Source organism: Eleutherodactylus coqui, chromosome 12 (assembly GCF_035609145.1).
Source record: "Eleutherodactylus coqui strain aEleCoq1 chromosome 12, aEleCoq1.hap1, whole genome shotgun sequence".
NCBI classification, from domain to species: domain Eukaryota; kingdom Metazoa; phylum Chordata; class Amphibia; order Anura; family Eleutherodactylidae; genus Eleutherodactylus; species Eleutherodactylus coqui.
The window spans coordinates 127,476,488-127,496,184 of record NC_089848.1 but is presented as its reverse complement, the minus strand read 5'-3'; the positions used below and the strand labels follow the sequence as shown (position 1 = coordinate 127,496,184).

The 19,697-nt window shown below is 45.3% G+C and overlaps 1 protein-coding gene across 2 annotated transcripts in view; it reads left to right on the top strand.

Moving 5' to 3' along the window:
* The window catches only part of NEBL (nebulette), a 209,132-nt gene that overhangs the window by 119,713 nt on the left and 69,722 nt on the right, over window positions 1–19,697 (top strand). Inside the window, exons 5-6 of one of the 2 annotated variants that reach the window (XM_066585578.1) lie at window positions 14,351–14,580; window positions 14,660–14,731. The exons of the other annotated variant lie outside the window; for it this stretch is intronic. Coding sequence (XP_066441675.1) covers window positions 14,524–14,580; window positions 14,660–14,731 — 129 coding nt within the window. The 5' untranslated portion in view covers window positions 14,351–14,523. The remainder of the gene's footprint in view (window positions 1–14,350; window positions 14,581–14,659; window positions 14,732–19,697) is intronic. 2 annotated transcript variants of the gene reach the window in all.

Genomic DNA, 19,697 nt, shown 5'->3' with positions numbered 1-19,697 from the left:
TAGGGACTCTCCATTAGATAACAGGGACAGAGGGTGATGGTGACCAGATGATGAGGATGAGCTCGATAATGAATATAATGGAAACTGGATGGGATGACTGGAACAGATGGTATGCAATTAAAAGAATGACCAAGGAAATGCTGACCTTAACACCGGCTCTCCCTAGTTTTTTCCTGACATTGACCCTCAACAGCAGACCCCACTGTCCTTCAATGGTCTTAAAGCGACCTTCAGATCTTGTGACAAAATTCTGTTGAGAGGAGGGGAGTTCTAGACTGGAGAGTCACTGGATCTTTTGTATCTGGTCTTTTCCAAAGTGTTTGATACTGTGCCACATAACAAGTTGGTCTATAAGATGAGAATGCTTGGTCTGGGCGAGAATGTGTGTAAGTGGGTAAGTAACTAGCTCAGCCATTAAAAAGCAGAGGGTGGTTATACAATGGTACATACGCTGATTGGGTCACCGTTACTAGTGGGGTACCACAGGGGGCAATATTGGAGATGGTCACCATTACTTGTGGGGTATTACAGGGGGCAGTATTGGAGAAGTGACTATTACTAGTAGGGTACCACAAGTGGCAGTATTGGTGGGGTCACCATTGTTAGTAAGGTACCACAGGGGGCAGTATTGGTGGGGTCACCATTGCCAGTAGGGTACCACAGGGGACAGTATTGTGCCCTATTCTTTTTAATATATTAACAATGTTGTGGAGAGATTGTACAGTAAAATAACAATATTTGCAGATGATACAAAAATATGTAAAGCAATCAACACAAGAGAGGATAGTGTACGGGTACATATGCAGCATGCCAGACCTGGGAGGGGTAACAGCGAGGGAAATTAAGATGGTAGTCACGGTGGCTCTACCGTTCCTCCTGGAAAGTTGGTGAGAAGGGAGTTGGTTGTGGTATTAAACAGTGGTAAAATTTTGGCAGTTCTTATTGCTTGCTGCGGGGTTGGGCAGGGTAGGATGGTGATACCTCAGTGGGGCACTACCCGTGGAGTCGGATAGGGAAAAATGTTTTGTTGTGATGCCAGTCCGTGTACGGGTAGGGACCCGTTACAAACAAAAATAATAAATACAAAAAGTGGAGAACTAAACAAAAATGGGGCTAGTAGTCCTTACCTGGAGTGTATAGTGTGGCATCTCAGTGCAGATGGTGTAGATGGTGGGAAGTTACTCCAGGAAGCAGGATTTAGCTGGTAAAGCACATTAAAACTTTATTGGCAGGGAGAGAGAGTTCTTTACTTGGCAGCAGTTACGCAACTTGAGTTCCATTTCATTGAGGTAGATGAAGACAATTTGACATTAGGAAAACACTTGGATTAGATTTGAGAGGTAAGGGTTGAATTTCCTTTTTCTTGACTTCCTGACTTTGCGCTCCAGCTTTACTTCTTTGTCTGAGATTACAAAGAACTGACAGGTGCTGCTTCACTTTATTAAAAAACCTGCAGAGCCGGACAGCAGCCGTGAGCTGACAGGACCTGTGATGATGTTGTAGCATCCGAGGAGCAGGCCCACAGCCAAGGAGACAGCGGGGTAGAGATGTTATCCTTGTCACGGGGCTCTAACATCTCCTCTCCTGAGGGTAGCTTGGGACCCGACCTCGTTACCGCTGGGGGACATCACCGGGGTAGTACTTGGGGGTTACCTTAAGTCCAGTTGTCACTCGTGACGCCACTGTTCCTTCTCCTCGGATGGATTTTGTGGATAAATAAAATACTTCAACACCAGAAGAGTAGTTTTGGAACAAAACCTGGAGCGATCGGTTTTGCCCATTTACTTGTTAGAAAACAGTTCAAATAGTCGCGTTAAATCGCAGTGTGCAAAAAGTTATCTCATGTGAGGCTCACGGGGTAAGGAACAATCCACGGGCCAAGTTATCTGCAGGTTCTTTCACTCCCTGTAATCGCTTTCTTCACCAGCGTCACACTCACACTGACGTTCTCTCTTTTCTTGCAGTTAAGCGGTTTCTTTCTCAGCAGACAGTAGCGGTATAGAGAACTCCTGGGAAGAACAAGCCCAGGCCGAGCAGCAGGCACATTCTCCATTCTCCATACATACCAATCTGGTAGCCTCTCTCTCTGACAGGGTTGCACTGACCTGACTGACTCACTCAATATTGCCTTCTTGCAAACACATATTAAACATCAAGTGACCACAAACAATACACACAAAACAATACATTTTCCAGACAGGACATACCAGACATTAACCCTTTCAGTCCTGCAACCATCCGATACACATAAATCTGATGCACTCCACAAACAAGACACTGACATGAGACAGACATAGAACATTCCGGAGGGGAACCCATTAACTCTGGGTCCCTACAGTGTCACCGTCATGTGATCACTCACTCGCTCCTTTGGTGATGTCACTGTTATATGATCAGTCATTGTCTCTGTGCTCCGCCTCTTATTACATGACTGTGACCTCATCACAGATCCTAATGCAGCATAGGCAGATGACAAATGTATGTAGCTGAACTGTGTGTGCTGTGTGTGACACGCATGTAGCACAGCTATGTGTGGTCTGGTGTGTATGTTACAGGCACATCAAGCAAAGCTATGCGCAGTGTGTGTGACACACATGTAGCACTGCTGTGTGTGACACCCATGTAGCAGAGCTGTGTGTGTGTGTGTTGCACACACATGTAGCTGAGATAGAATCATAGAATAGTAGAGTTAGAAGAGACCTCCGGGGTAATCGGGTCCGACCCCCTGCTCAGTGCAGGATCACTAAATCATCGCAGACAGATATCTGTCCAGCCTTTGTTTGAACACTTCAATTGAAGGAGAACTCACCACCTCATGTGGTAACCTGTTCCACTCATTGATCACCCTCACCGTCTGAAAGTTTATTTCTAATATCTAATCTGTGTCTCCTCCCTTTCAGTTTCCTCCCATTGCTTCTAGTCTTTCCTTGTGCAGATGAGAATAGGGCTGATCCCTCTGCACTGTGACAGCCCTTCAGATATTTGTAGACAGCTATTAAGTCTCCTCTCAGCCTCCTCTTCTGCTAAACATTCCCAGATCCTTAACCGTTCTTCATAGGACATGATTTGCAGACTGCTCACCATCTTGGTAACTCTTCTCTGAACTTGCTCCAGTTTGTCTATGTCTTTTTTAAAGTGGGGTGCCCAGAACTGGACCCAGTATTCCAGATGAGGTCTGACTAAGGAAGAGTAGAGGGGATAATGACCTCACGTGATCTAGACTCTATGCTTCTCTTAATACATCCCAGATCTGTGTTTGCCTTTTTGGCTGCTGCATCACATTGTTGACTCATGTTCAGTCTATGATCTATTAGTATACCCAAGTCTTTTTCACATGTGCTGCTGCTTAGCCCAATTCCTCCCATTCTGTATGTGGTTTTTTCATTTTTCTTGCCCAGATGTAGAACTTTGCAAATTTTCCTTGTTAAATTCCATTCTGTTAGTCGCCGCCCAATGTTCAAGCTTTTCTAGATCTTTTTGAATCCTTTCTCTCTTCCGTAGTGTTAGCTATCCCTCCTAGTTGTGTATCGTCAGCAAATTTGACCAGTTTCCCATCAATTCCCTTCTCCAGATCATTTATAAAAATGTTGACCAACACTGGGCCTAGGACAGAGCCTTGTGGTCCCCACTTGATACATTCTTCCACTTGAATGTGCAGCCATTTATGACCACTCTTTGAGTACAATTACTCAGTCAGTTGTGAATCCACCTAACAGTTGCCTTGTCAATCCCAGATTTGGTCATTTTTTCAATAAGTATGGTATGTGATACTTTGTCAAGAAAAACTATATCTACCGTATTTCCCTGATCAACCCAGTCAGTTATATCATACGGTAGAAGGAAATTAGATTAGTCTGGCATGACTTGTTTGTTACAAACCCATGCTGGCTCGGGGTAATTACTCCATTCTTATTCAAGTACTTGCATACATGCTGTTTTTAATGATTTGTTCAAAGATCTTTCCCGGTATAGAAGTCAGGCTCACAGGTCTGTAGTTTTGTGGATCCACCTTCTTCCCTTCTTGAAGATAGGGACAACATTTGCCCTTTTCCAATCTTCTGGGACTTCTCCTGTTCTCCAGGAATTTTCACAGATTATGGCGAGTGGTTCAGCAATTACCTCCACTGCTTCCTTTAGTATCCTAGGATGTAATTCATCTGGACCTTGAAACTTGAATTCATTTAAGCTAGCTAAGTGTTCCCTCACCATCTCTCTGCTTACAGATGGCCTGCATTCTTTTATTCCTCCAATAGTGTGGAGTATATGAAATGCATGTAGCACAGCTGTGTGGGGTGTATGACACGATGTGTGAAATATATGACACGCATGTAGCAGAGCTGTGTGTGGTGTAAAAAAGGAAAAAAAATGAATAGGGGCTCACCCCACCAGCAGTGCCTCCGGTACAGGGGGAAAAAAATATCTGTTTCCCAGCGGGAGCTCCGTCCTCAGATGGTCGTTGGCAATCGGCTAAACTTCATGAGAGAAACCGTAGATATGGAGGAGGGCCTCAACCATTAAAAATAATAACTTTATTGATTAAAACGCAAGCATCTAACAGATAAACGCTGAACGCGTTTCAGCCAGACAGCGGCCTTTGTCAACAACTGAAAAATGTAGTTAACATATAACATTTATAGCAAGATACAAATCTATGCCCCTGATTAAAAGAGTACCTGTGTTAGTCAGCCCAGGTCGCTGAGTGGATGTGTTCAGAGTATAATACGAACGCCTGTTAAGTCATGAGACCTGGAACTGAATTTTAGGGCGTTAGTGTAAAATAAAGCAAAAGGTAGGGAAGAAAGACAGACATAGGAAAAATAAAGATAGCAGTAATCTATATATGAGGATGTAAAAAAACCATAGAGATAGTATACATGAGCATATATAATATACGCAATATACATACCCTTCGATGTCAGATAACAAACATGATTCTATACACAGAGTATCACTGGATCAGATCTATAACATATATAGAAGTTTCAATATGGTGTTTGTAAATCTATATTGTAAATTGAGAAATTAATGCCTTTTAGGTCATAGGAACTGAACATAGAATTAGCTGGGAAAAAATTCTTATTACCAGACATAAGCATGTTTGCGTTTTATTCAAAACATTATTATTTTTAATGGTTGAAGCCCTCCTCCATATCTACAGTTTCGCTGTGGTGTGTTTGACATGTTCATGTAGAAGAGCTGTGTGTAGTGTATGTGACATACATGTAACGCCTGTGTGTGGTGTGTGTGACACGCATGTAGCAGAGCTGTGTGTGGTTTGTGTGACACGCATGTAGCAAAGCGGTGTGTGGTTTGTGTGACACACATGTAGCAGAGCTGTGTGTGGTGTGTGTGACACACATGTAGCAGAGCTGTGTGTGACACACATGTAGCAGAGCTGTGTGTGGTGTGTGTGACACACATGTAGCAGAGCTGTGTGTGGTGTGTGTGACACGCATGTAGCAGAGCTGTGTGTGGTGTGTGTGACACGCATGTAGCAGAGCTATATGGGGTGTGTGTGACACGCATGTAGCAGAGCTGTGTGTGGTGTGTGTGACACGCATGTAGCAGAGCTGTGTGTGGTGTGTGTGACACGCATGTAGCAGAACTGTGTGTGGTGTGTGTGACACGCATGTAGCAGAACTGTGTGGTGTGTGTGACACGCATGTAGCAGAACTGTGTGTGGTGTGTGTGTGCTACACACACATGTAGCACAGCTGTGTGTGGTGTGTGTGATGTGCATGTAGCACAGCTGTGTGTGTGTTACACGCACTTGTAGCACAGCTGTGTGTGTGTTACACGCACTTGCAAATAAGGGAGATGGAATAAATCCTCCACAGTGCCACCTACTGAAAGGCAGCATTCCTTCGAGTCAAAGTGGGACTTTTTATACAAGTCTTGCTACAATGACTGGGAATCAAAAGCAAAGCCAGACCCCATGTACATACAGCTGTTTCCGGGTTATTGCCCATCATCAGTGTACAGTAGGAGTCTGGCTTTTGCTAGTGAGAGGCCTGGGACAGGGGTCAGAAACGCTCTTTTCTCCTTAGGGAGAGCAACTATATACTATAAATAAGTGAGGAGACTCAAATGGCCAGCTGTGTGTGTGTTACACGCAAGTGTAGCACAGCTGTGTGTGTGTTACACGCAAGTGTAGCACAGCTGTGTGTGTGTTACACGCAAGTGTAGCACAGCTGTGTGTGTGTTACACGCAAGTGTAGCACAGCTGTGTGTGTGTTACACGCAAGTGTAGCACAGCTGTGTGTGTGTTACACGCACTTGTAGCACAGCTGTGTGTGTGTTACACGCAAGTGTAGCACAGCTGTGTGTGTGTTACACGCAAGTGTAGCACAGCTGTGTGTGTGTTACACGCAAGTGTAGCACAGCTGTGTGTGTGTTACACGCAAGTGTAGCACAGCTGTGTGTGTGTGTTACACGCAAGTGTAGCACAGCTGTGTGTGTGTGTGTTACACGCAAGTGTAGCACAGCTGTGTGTGGTGTGTTACACGCAAGTGTAGCACAGCTGTGTGTGGTGTGTTACACGCAAGTGTAGCACAGCTGTGTGTGGTGTGTTACACGCACGTGTAGCACAGCTGTGTGTGGTGTGTTACACGCACGTGTAGCACAGCTGTGTGTGGTGTGTTACACGCACGTGTAGCACAGCTGTGTGTGGTGTGTTACACGCACGTGTAGCACAGCTGTGTGTGGTGTGTTACACGCACGTGTAGCACAGCTGTGTGTGGTGTGTTACACGCACGTGTAGCACAGCTGTGTGTGGTGTGTTACACGCACGTGTAGCACAGCTGTGTGTGGTGTGTTACACGCACGTGTAGCACAGCTGTGTGTGGTGTGTTACACGCACGTGTAGCACAGCTGTGTGTGGTGTGTTACACGCACGTGTAGCACAGCTGTGTGTGGTGTGTTACACGCACGTGTAGCACAGCTGTGTGTGGTGTGTTACACGCACGTGTAGCACAGCTGTGTGTGGTGTGTTACACGCACGTGTAGCACAGCTGTGTGTGGTGTGTTACACGCACGTGTAGCACAGCTGTGTGTGGTGTGTTACACGCACGTGTAGCACAGCTGTGTGTGGTGTGTTACACGCACGTGTAGCACAGCTGTGTGTGGTGTGTTACACGCACGTGTAGCACAGCTGTGTGTGGTGTGTTACACGCACGTGTAGCACAGCTGTGTGTGGTGTGTTACACGCACGTGTAGCACAGCTGTGTGTGGTGTGTTACACGCACGTGTAGCACAGCTGTGTGTGGTGTGTTACACGCACGTGTAGCACAGCTGTGTGTGGTGTGTTACACGCACGTGTTGCACAGCTGTGTGTGGTGTGTTACACGCACGTGTTGCACAGCTGTGTGTGGTGTGTTACACGCACGTGTAGCACAGCTGTGTGTGTGAGTGTCACATGCGCATGTAGCTAAGATATTGTGGTATATGACACGCGTGTGTGTGGTGTGTTTGACATGTGCATGTAGCAGAGGTCTGTGTGTGGCGTGTGACATGCATATAGCAGAGCTGTGTAGGGTGTGTGTGGTGTCCATGTGGTGTGTGTGGCGCGCATGTAGCAGAGCTGTGTGTGTGTCACATGCGCACATAGCTGAGATGTGTGAAGCGTGTGACACGCATGTAGCACAGCTGTGTGTTGTGTGTTTGAAGTGCATGTAACAGAGCTGAGTGTGGTGTGTGTGACGTATGTAGCAAAGCTGAGTGTAGTGTGTGTGACACGCATGTAGCAGAGCTTTGCGTGGTGTGTGTGACACGCATGTAGCAGGACTTTGCGTGGTGTGTGTAACACACATGTAGCAGAGCTTTGCGTAGTGTGTGTGACACGCATGTAGCAGAGCTTTGCGGGGTGTGTGTGACACGCATGTAGCAGAGCTTTGCGTCGTGTGTGTGACACGCATGTAGCAGGACTTTGCGTGGTGTGTGTGACACGCATGTAGCAGAGCTTTGCGTGGTGTTTGACACGCATGTAGCAGAGCTTTGCGTGGTGTGTGTGACACGCATGTAGCAGAGCTTTGCGTGGTGTGTGTGACACGCATGTAGCAGAGCTTTGCGTGGTGTGTGTGACACGCATGTAGCAGAGCTTTGCGTGGTGTGTGTGACACGCATGTAGCAGAGCTTTGCGTGGTGTGTGTGACACGCATGTCGCAGAGCTTTGCGTGGTGTGTGTGACACGCATGTAGCAGAGCTGTGTGGGGTGTGTGTGACACGCATATAGCTGAGCTGTGTGTGTGTGACACGCATATAGCTGAGCTGTGTAGGGTGTGTGTGAGACGCATGTAGCACAGGTGTATGTGGCGCGCATGTAGCACAGGTGTATGTGGCACGCATGTAGCTGAGATATGTGTGGTGTGTGACAAGCATGTAGCACAGCTGTTTGTGGTGTGTGATGTGCATGTAGCAAAGCTGTGTGTGTGTGTCACGTGCATGTAGCAATAATATGCGTGTGGCGTATATGACGTGCATGTAGCACAGCGGTGCGTGTGACACGCACATGCAGCAGAGCTGTATGTGGTGTGGTGTGTGTGTTTCACATGTGCATGTAGCATAGTTGTGTGGTAAGTGGCGCATTACATGACCAGAAACACTGCTACTATAATTTCCTAATAATTACTAGTGTATAATATATCAGGACTGTAACAAGGTGGCGCTCTAATAACTATGTATAATATATCAGGGGTCAGTACAGAGATCTCTCCCATCATCTATTATACCCAGGACTGTAACAAGGGGGCGCTCTAATAACTATGTATGGATATATCAGGGGTCAGTACAGAGATCTCTCCCATCATCTATTATACCCAGGACTGTAACAAGGGGGCGCTCTAATAACTATGTATGGATATATCGGGGGTCAGCACAGAGATCCCTCCCATCATCTATTATATCCAGGACTGTAACAAGGGAGCACTCTAATAACTATGTATAGATATATCAGGGGACAGTACAGAGATCTCCCTCATCATCTATTTATACCCAGGGCTGTAACTAGGGGGCGCTCTAATAACTATGTATGGATATATCAGGGGTCAGTACAGAGATCTCTCCTATCATCCATTATACTCAGGACTCTAACAAGGGGGCTCTCTAATAACTATGTATGGATATATCAGGGTCAGTACAGAGATCTCTCCCATCATCTATTATACCCAGGACTGTAACAAGGGGGCGCTCTAATAACTATGTATAGATATACCAGGGGTCAGTACAGAGATCTCTCCCATCATCTATTATACCCAGGACTGTAACAAGGGGTGCTCTAATAACTATGTATAGATATATTAGGGGTCAGTACAGAGATCTCTCCCATCATCTATTATACCCAGGACTGTAACAAGGGGGCGCTCTAATAACTATGTATAGATATACCAGGGGTCAGTACAGAGATCTCTCCCATCATCTATTATACCCAGGACTGTAACAAGGGGTGCTCTAATAACTATGTATAGATATATCAGGGGACAATACAGAGATCTCTCCCATCATCTATTATACCCAAGACTGTAACAAGGGGGCGCTCTAATAACTATGTATAATATATCAGAGGTCAGTACAGAGATCTCTCCCATCATCTATTATACCCAGGACTGTAACAAGGGAGTGCTCTAATAACTATGTATAGATATATCAGGGGTCAGTACAGAGATCTCTCCCATCATCTATTATACCAGGACTGTAACAAGGGGGCGCTCTAATAACTGTGTATAATATATCAGGGGTCAGTACGGAGATCTCTCCCATCATCTATTATACCCAGGACTGTAACAAGGGGGCGCTCTAATAACTATGTATAGATATATCAGGGGTCAAAACGGAGATCTCTACGCAGGGCTGTTCTGTCCGTCGCCGGAGACCAAGGAGTTTTGCCCGAACTCTACATAGAAATCACTGACCTCTTACTGTCTGTCTCTATTATAAGCATTATGTACAGTCTGTGTGCGGTGTAATATGTCATTTATAGAACACCTAAATGTTGATGACCTGTCTACATGGAGCCCGCTCTCGTGAACCCCCATTTACATCTCATGCACTACCATTTTTTTTTTCGCTTACATTGACCCCCAGCGAGCCAAAATCTACCCCTGCGGGTCCATACAGACCACTTTGGGAACCTCTGATCTCGGCTGTTGCAGACGGGTGTCAGCTGTTAAAGTTCCCAATCCCGCTCTATACAAACCCCTCGCCTCCATGACATGAATATACATCCTGTGGCGTTGTATACTTAGGGGTGCTTTTAGGTTTACAGCTAATTGCAGCTCTAGGACCCCCACTTTTTGCGTTACCAGCCCCCACACGGACAGGGGTTGAGCTGTTTAGAAAAAAGAATGTCTTCTTGTAGAACCCGCTGCACCTCGTTACCGCTGCGTCCGGTACTGGCAGGTTATGTGAATACGCACAGACTGCGGCTTTAAGCTGCTTTTCTCAAAATGTTCTGTCTAAGCAGGAAGATTATTTACCATATTAAATATTAACCTGCCCTGAACGGCGGCTGCAGCAGGATGGGGTGTTCACCGCTCAAGTGCTCTATTTTTCTGCAGAGCGTGCTTCATTTCAGCGTGTTCTGTAATGTGTGCCATACCAGGCTTATCTCCCAGCGTGCCGCGAGAGGTCATGTCATCATTCAGACTTATTTTCATGCCTGGTGAAATATTTTTCTGAGACGCTCATGCCCATTACTGTCTGTCTCCTCTCAATATGGCTGCAGCGGATAGGAGATGGATTACATCAAGGTTATGGTTTTATAATACACATCAGTAGAAATCTGCCATTGATGGCTCTTAATCAAATCTGCACAAAAATTGCATCGGGATCTGATGGTTATGAAAAGGGGGTAAGAGCGTTAAATGTTCATGTCATATGAATTTGGTATGCTGTGTCTTTAAGAAGGGGCGTGAAAGGAGGAATAGTGCCTAACGGGAAGAGGAGACCGGAATGGGAAGTTGAACAGAGAGTGTTGAAAGACAGAGGTCAAAGGGAGTCTCTCCTAGTTTGTGTTGCTGTGTAACAGTCTCCGCCCTATGGACAGTGTCCTTTGGGAAGGATCAGGCAGATTGAGAAGGATCAGGAAGACTGAAAGGCAGAAAGCGAGTGCTCCTCTGTTCCCGCCCCTGCTCGACTACCATGAACCCCTGGCTAACCTGGAGCATGACTGATAATCCATTGACTTGGACCCTTGAACTTTTTCAAAAGACTGAGTTACTCCAGTTTTGCTGAGTTACTACTTGTATACTTTTTGTTCTTCGGTTAATTAACTTGTTGCTTGGTCAGCAGTGATGACTTCCATCAAGTATATTAGCTACCCCTGCAGCCTTCAGACCCCGGCTGCTAGTCGGGCCTATTTCAAAACCTGTCCTCCACCTGACCCAGTGTGGCCAGAACCAGGCCGTGACTTCCCAGTGACCCAGCCGCCAGAATATGAGGAGAAGGGGGCAATGACCTCTCTAGTAGAGCTTGGTCTGGCCCTCTCTGCCGTGGAATCATGCCAGCCCTATGTTCCTTGGGCTCTCGCCAATCCAGGTGACCAGAAGAGCTCAGAACCCTTACAGTTTTACGGAGATGAGCGGTGCTACATAGGCGCTTCTTATCTCTTCCGGGAGAAACAACCTGTTACAGATCACGTTTGCAAAGAGCATATAAAATGCAAATTGTCCACCTCTCTCGGGCACAGAATCAAGGCTTTTATGTCAGCGTACACAGAGCAAAAGATGCTTACATGTTTCAGGATGCTACGTCCCTGTTACACGGGCTGACAAATCATTTGGATACCTGCAATCAGCAGGAATCTGAATGATTATCATTCAGTATAAAAGCATGCCCCGACTGAATGCCGAACAAGAATTCATTTGCTGCTTCTTTGTCGTTCACTTTAGGCATGCAGAAAACGTAACGACGGATCGGCCGTGTGAACAGGCAGTATCATCTACGAACGACTGCCTGTTCACTGCGAATGGAGGAGGGCGGACCAGAATGATCCTCGGCTGATCCGTCTCCATTCACTGAGGAATGATCGTTCCTGTGTAAAAGCATAGGAACTAGAGATGAGCGAGCATACTCGTTAAGGTGATTTACTAGAGAGAGCATCGCCTTTTCAAGTACCTGCTGGCTCGTCCCTGAAGATTCGGGGGGAGGGAAAGGCTGTGGGAGCCGGATGGAGAGTGAGAGAGATCTCTCTCTCCTTCTCGATCCCCTCCGCAACCCACCGCTCACCCCAGCGGCCCCCCTGAATCTTCAGGGACGAGCCAGCAGGTACTTGAAAAAGGCGATGCTCTCTCAAGTAAATCGCCTTAACGAGTATGCTCGCTCATCCCTAATAGGAACGCTCATTGCTGGGACGACCTGTCAGGGCATCAGCGCCCCACATGTTGTGCCGCGTAAAAAGGCTCTTTGTCGTAGTTTGTTCTGAAACGCATAAGCATCTTCCGCCGTGCGGATTTTATGGGAATTCAAATAACATCATTAACGGAGGGCCGGACCGCACATCCAATGTGGCAGAGCTTAATAAATAACATTGAAATGCACAATCTACTGCTATGCAGAATACGGCTCAAGTACAAATAATTGCAAGTTTAATAAAATCTTTAAAAATACCACCAAAAAATGTAAAGTTGAACGCTCCTTTTCCCATTTATCATATTGAAAAACCCCACGATAATTGGTATTGCTGCGTCCGCAAAAGCCTAAACTATTAAAATATAACCTTTTTTTATTCCACATGCAGAATGTTGTAAAAACCGTGCCAGGATTGTGTTTCTTTAGGCATCACCTAAGATAATGGAATAAAAACTGATTAAAAAGTCATATATATACCCCTAAATAGTGCCAATAAAAACTAAAGGTTGCCTTGTATAAACTTCCATCAAATCCATCAACGGAAAAATAAAAGTTATGGGTCTCGGAATAGAGCAGTTGTTTTTTTTTAAAGTAATGATACATAAAACATTCTGTAACCTTCATATTGCTACATTTGTACCATGAACTCCATAAAATAAAATCCAAGAAACCGTGGAGCAATTGTGGCTGTCTTTTTTTTTTTTTCAAACATTTTTTACATTTTTTCAATGCATTATATGCAACATTAAATATTCCTATTAAAGACTTCTGTCCAGAGCGCAGAGAACCTCCTACGGCAACGTCGACACAAAAGTAATAAAAGTTATAGATCTAGAAAAGTGCAGAGGAAAAAGCCAAAAGGAAATTCAAAACTTTTCTGGCCTTTAAAGAGTTATTGACTTTAGAAAACCCCTCAGAGGCCGCCTGCAGACGGGCGGGTCGGATCTCGCCGCGGGACCCGACCCGAGTGCCTGCAGGGATCAGCGCGTACTCGCCTGCCGGCTCCGGCTGTTTGATGTGCCGGCTTGCTGGGCAGCCGGCGCATGCGCAGACTGGAGCCGGCGGCGGGTGAGTGACATTTCTGTGCCCCGCACAGAGATAGGGCGTGCCGCGATTTGTTTGCCGCGCGATATTTCGCGTGGCCAAATCGCGGCCGTCTGCATAGGACTGTGTTTGTTAACGCAATCCTATGCAGGCTTCCAGCAGCGGAAATCCCGCCGCGGAATTTCCGCTCGTGTGCAGGGGGCCATATTGTTTAATGGATCACAAAAAGTTGCACAGATTGTTATTTTGTAAAAAGTAAAAGCCCCCCCCCCCCCACAAGTATACCGTAGTATGCATTCCCTTAAGAGAGAGAAGGTAAAACCCAATTGCAAAGTCGAAGTGTAGCACTTTCAGTGTCTCTCTAAGTCCGGTGGGGCGGCTGCTATGACTGCAGTAAGGGAAGCGTACTGGAAGCGGCCTCTTGCTGCTATGATACATGCATAGAGCTGTCCGACAGTGCAGTCCAGGGCCGATGCCATCATTGCGGGACCATGTTAGTGAAGCACCGATTCAGTGCAGTTGCAATGCAAATTACTAGTAAGAGCTCGAGCCAATCAGAAGACAATGCAAATTTAAGTGTGAATATGGGTTGGAATTTGGCGCGATCGCCTTCTTGAACCCATGTTCATTCCAGGGACTCTCAACACGGATCGGTACCCGACTCTCCTGCAGATATCCTGGATGATCGGCCCCTATCGTAGCAGAAGGAGACCCATGCACCATACCATCGTGTAGCACATCCATGGCTTCCTACTTAAGTACGCTATTGTTATTTCAATAGAGGACACCAGTAGTGAGATATAGCGCCGGATCCGGCTTCATGACTGCACCCTGTATAACAGAAGTGTTATTGAGGTCTCTGTGTCAGGAAAGAGCCTTATAGTAAAAAATCTAAATATACATTATCAGAGAGGGGCTACATTGTAACTAACGGCCACTTGAGCTATTCTTCTCTCTTTATCAGCAGAGCCTTCAGATAAGGAGCTGCAGTACCATATACGGGCGAGTCCTCGATAAGGTTGGCACAGTTAAGGAGACACCAGCTTCAGTCCGGTTCATTGTCCCAGCTGAATACACAAGACGCTGACTCGGATTTGGTTTCCTGGACTGCGATATAATTCTTCGCCCGCCGTAGAGATGAAAGTACCCATCATCATCGACTCTGCAGTAGATGACAGTGATGAAGAGGAGAAGGTAAATCTATCCTCTCGTCTTTTGGCTCCAGGTGAGATCTTAAATCAGTCAGTAAACTAAATGGCATTTCTACTTCCAGGTTTTCCCTAATCCAGTGTTGGAAGACAGAAATGTGGAATTTGCCAAAAAATGCACTGAAAATATCAGCGATGTGAGTATATGGGCTTTTCATGATCTCCTATCAGGAGTATTTGCTGCTTGTGTAGCCACGGTGAGATTTAGGAGTAGGGATGGGCAAACTTTTCAAAAGTTTGTATCTGCAGTTCATTGAATTTTGTCGTAAAGTTTGGTTCGAGCCGAATTGGTTCACACAGAACCAGAGGTTCATAAAATCCCCTAAAACAAGTACTGAACACGGTCTGAGAGCCCTGCGTACAAACTCCAGGCAGAGGTCGTCCTTGCTCAGATTGGAACCTAGGACCCCAGCGCTGCAAGACAACACTTCTAACCATTGGGTCGCTATTACTCCTCCTCAAGGAATTAAGAAGCTTTTAGCTAATAGAATGTTATTATCGGACTCACGGTTGAAGAACGATTCAAGCACACCAGGGGAGGAAAGCTGGTTCACATAAATGCCAGGTCCCCTAGTCTCAGAGTGGGCAACCAATACTACAGTGGGAGGTCCAACTTTGATTTTTAGAATGAGGGATCACTTCTGTATGTGCCCCCCTGCTATAGGGCTCTTCCCACGGCCGGGTCGGATTCCGTCTGCGAAATCTCACCTAATCAGATACGGCGCCCCCCAGAGACCCCATCCTCCCCTCTCCTTATCCACCACAAGTGTGTCAGCTGGTGCGCACGATGCGCCGGTGTATAATGCGGATTCCCGTGCTACTTCCGCTGTGCCCACAGCGCAGAGTATCGGAGTACGGACGGCTTACATTGACTGAAATGGAAGCGGTCCGTGCGTTCTCACACACAAATTAGAACATGCTGCGATTCTCCACCGCGAGCCGAAAATCGCAGCTGATTTCCGCTCATAGCCATGAGAGAATTATTTTACACTTTTTTTTCAATGGACGGACATTACTGTGGAAATCGCGGCGGGTGTCTGACCACGATTTCTGCCGCGATAATCCGTCCGTGGGCATTTGGCTAGAGGCCTCTTTTTATGATCTCATCGTTCCTTCAGCCAAAGAGAGTGTGCCTTGTAACTCCTTGAGGACACGGACATTTTTGTTCGCCTGCCCCTCCCCCCTCTTTCAAGACCATCATAACTTTTTATTTTTTTCATCAAGATGGCCACATGAGTGCTTTTTGTGGGACGAGTTGTATTTTTCATTGGTACCATTTAATATATATGATGGACTGAAAAACTTTAAAACATTTCACAGTGGTGAAAATGTTTTAAAAACAATGCAATTGCGCCATTATTGGTGGGTGTTCTTTTTACGGCAAAAATAACATGTTGACTTTATTCTATTGATCAGAACAATTAAATCCCGCCCGATAGCGCGCTTACTAGCATGGGATTTTGCCATGGATGTGAGGCGTGGCGGAGGATCTGGAGTGTCTCCAATTGTTTTCAATGAAGGACCTTGCATCGCACTGCGAGCACCGAGCATGCAGTGCGATGCTGCTGCCGGCCCCATTGAAAACAATGGCCACTGCGATGCGAGAGCAAGCAGCGAGATAGAACATGTGGCAATTTGTCTCCGCCATTGCATCGCGGTACAATGCGGGAAACTGTTGCTTATGTGTATGAGCCCATTCAAAAGAATGGGGTTCATATTCATGCAAGATCTGGGCTTTTCTTGGGCCTACGGCTCCATTCACACGGGTTAGGAGGACCTCAGCCTGATGTCGCGCTTGTAGACGGAGGTGTTATCCGCGGATGCCAGGTATTTCTCCTGCAGAAATGCCTCCTATCTCTTTTGTGAAAGTCCGATCCTTACACGCGTGTTTCACGGGCGATAGAGGATCCAAGTGTCTCCCATTGAAGCATTGCCCTCGCATACGCATCACACGGCGTGCAATGTCTTTGGGGTCACAATAATAACATTGGGCGATGCGTTCCCAGCAACATGAAAAAACTGGACACGCATTGAGAGAAGACATTGCTGATGTGTGTGACTCCATTTAAAGGGATAGAGTTCATATTATAGGAGTCATGTGCGTCTCGCGACGCGTTCGTGTGAACTCAGCCTTACAAAGGCCTTTATTCTTCGGCTGATGGGCCAGGTGACGGTTATTATTTTCAGGGAAGCCCTTTTTAGTATCCAACTTTTCTTCATAAACATCCCAGCCCTTCTGTTACACATTGATTTCCTTCATTGCATCCTACGGCCTCGTTCAGATGGGCGCGTCTTTTGCTCACAAATAGCTGCGCCAAAAATGTGTGTCTTTTAGAACCAATGGTTTCCTATTGAAGCGTTGAACGATTTATAGACACACAAACTCCTCGCACCTGCAAAAGATAGGACAGGCGTGGCTACAATGCGGCATCTAAGGTCCGTGCTGCGTGATACGATGGGGCCTGACCTATCTAGGTGCGAGCTGCGCACGAGTTCCCATAGACTCCTATAGGAGCTGCATTAAACAGGCAGTACGCACCGCGGATTGTGTGAACGAGCAGATTATGCGCCAATGTAGATTGTGCCTTTAGCTTCGTTCACGTCATTTTTCCACTTGCAAGCGGCAAACTTTTTGCGCAGCTTTTTGTGCGCAAAAAAAGCTCGTCTGAACGAGGCCTAAAAATGATTGTGTGATCAGAACCGCGCCTTAGTTTTCTTCAGTTACCATTTTTTGATACATGCAACTTTTTGATCACTTTTTATACAGTGTTATCTTTGGCGCGACCATCAAGTGCAGTTCTGGCGGTCTGTATTTCTTCACTGCGCAGGGTGTGTTACTTTAATAAAGGGAGACTGTTACACATGCAGGGGTGTTTTTTTTCTCCTTTTTTTGCCTTCATTTTTTTATGCTCACCGGGAAAAAGATGTTTTTTAAAACTTTTAATATTTTTATTTTTTAATGCTTAAAATAAAATCTTTATTAACCCCTTAAGGACAAGTCATTTTTTTCCCATTCTTGGTTTTTCCTCCCCCTTTTTAAAAAAATCTTAACTCTTTTGTTTACCCTTCCATGTCGCTGTATGAGGGCTTGTTGTTTTTTGCGGGACGAGTTGTAGTTTTCAGTATAATGTACTGAAAAACGTTTCAAAATTTTGAGTGGAGAGAACTGAAAAAAAACTAAATTCCGCCATCTTTGGGTGCGTCTTGATTCTACGGCGCGCAAACTGCAACAAAAATAACCTAATAACTATATTCTACGGGTCAGTACGATTACTGCGACACCAAATTTATATAGTTTTTTTGCTGTACTACCTTTATTTTTTCCAAAGATATTTAATTTTTAATTATTTTCTGCTGCCATAACCTTTTTATTTTTCCGCTGACATAGTCGTGCGAGGGCTCGTTTTTTGTGTGGATGTCCTGTGGTTTCATGGAGGACATATGACTTTTAGATCACTTTTTATTACATTTTTTCTTGGAGACGGGGGGAACCAAAAAAGTGTAATTCTGTCATTGTTTTTTTTTTCTGATGACGATCGCCTTGTGGGGTAAATAATGTGTTACTTTGTAGATCGACTTTTACAGACGCAGCGATAGCAAATATGTTTTTTGTTTTATTATTTAGATTCTTTCATTATTAATATGGCAAAAGTTTTTTTTTTAACTTTTAGTATTTTTTTATTTTGTAAATAATGAATACAACTTTTTAAAACTAATTCTTCCATTTTTTTTACCAACTTACGGTGGTTTGATCACTCCTGCAGTATGATGTAATACCATAGCATTACATTATACCGCAAACTGACCTCAATCTAGCAAGCCACGCCACAGCCTGTCATGGCAACTGCAGGGTGGTAATAAAAGGGTGTTAGCTCTAATAAGTAGCGCAGCTTATCGGAGTTGTTGCAGGCAGGTGTCAGCTTTAAGAAACAACCAGCACCCGCAATGTATGGAGAGGGATCAACCCACGACCCCCCCCCCCCCCCCCCCATAATACCCCGAACCTACAGGACATAGCTGTACATCCTGTAGCTTTAAGGGGTTAAACTTATTTTTTACAATTTTTTAATCCTATAGACAATTCGAACTTGGAATAGTTGGCTTGCTTATACTAATACATATTATACTCATATAATATACACTATACAGTACAGTAGGAGATCCATCACTGAGGCTGGCTTGGTTTTCAGCCCTTCTCTCTCCTCTCCTGCACCTTCTTATCAGCTAATTAATGAACACAACAAAGTTTATCATTCTGCAGTCATAAATGATCTGATAAGGAGGAGCCGGAGAGGAGAGAGCAGAGGGAAACTAAGCCCAGAACTAAGCTCAGTTCTGCTTTGGTGGTCCAAGGAGAGGTGAGTATTATCTAATATTTTTTGTAATACGGACCCAGCTGTTGGAAAAATTTAATTCTCAGATTAACCCCTTTAAACTTGATACTTTTTTAGAATTAAACTTTTTTGACTTTCTTTTTAAGTTCATCAAGAGGATTTGAAGATGTGATTGTTCAATCACTATGATAGTACACTGCATTACTTATGTAGTGCATTTCACTGAGCCTATGACTTCAGCTTATTAGACTCTGTTGTAGGCGGGGTCTAATCGGTTGCATTACATGGCAAATAGGGGAGTATTTATCAGGCCTCCACCTACCATGGAAACCCATTGGTACCTTGCGATCACACTGTGGTGTGCTGATGGGTAGCACAAGGAGCCCCTTCCCTTTTCCATTGTTTTATCCCCTTGTCATATAACTGCTAGGATCTTAGGTTTCCTGACAGTTAGAGCAGGAGCCTGGCTGTCAGTAGTCCACTAAGTCATCACCTAAAAAAGATGTATGTACAGGTTTAAAGTCTGTAAGTGGCTGCTGTAAAAGGTGTATTGATCGCCACTAAAGGGTTAAGATTACAACTGAATATCTGGTTTAAGCGCCTGCAGTTAATATGGTGGCTCCTCTGTAGCAATAACCTAGAAGTCTGTTCCTTCAAGGTCAAGCTGTGTCTCCTCTCTGGCAATATATAAAGTCTTGACAAGCTGCCAGGCTTTGGGCCGAGCGTCTGAGGTGCTTGGTCACCTTAGGTTTCTCTTTATTCTTGTGTC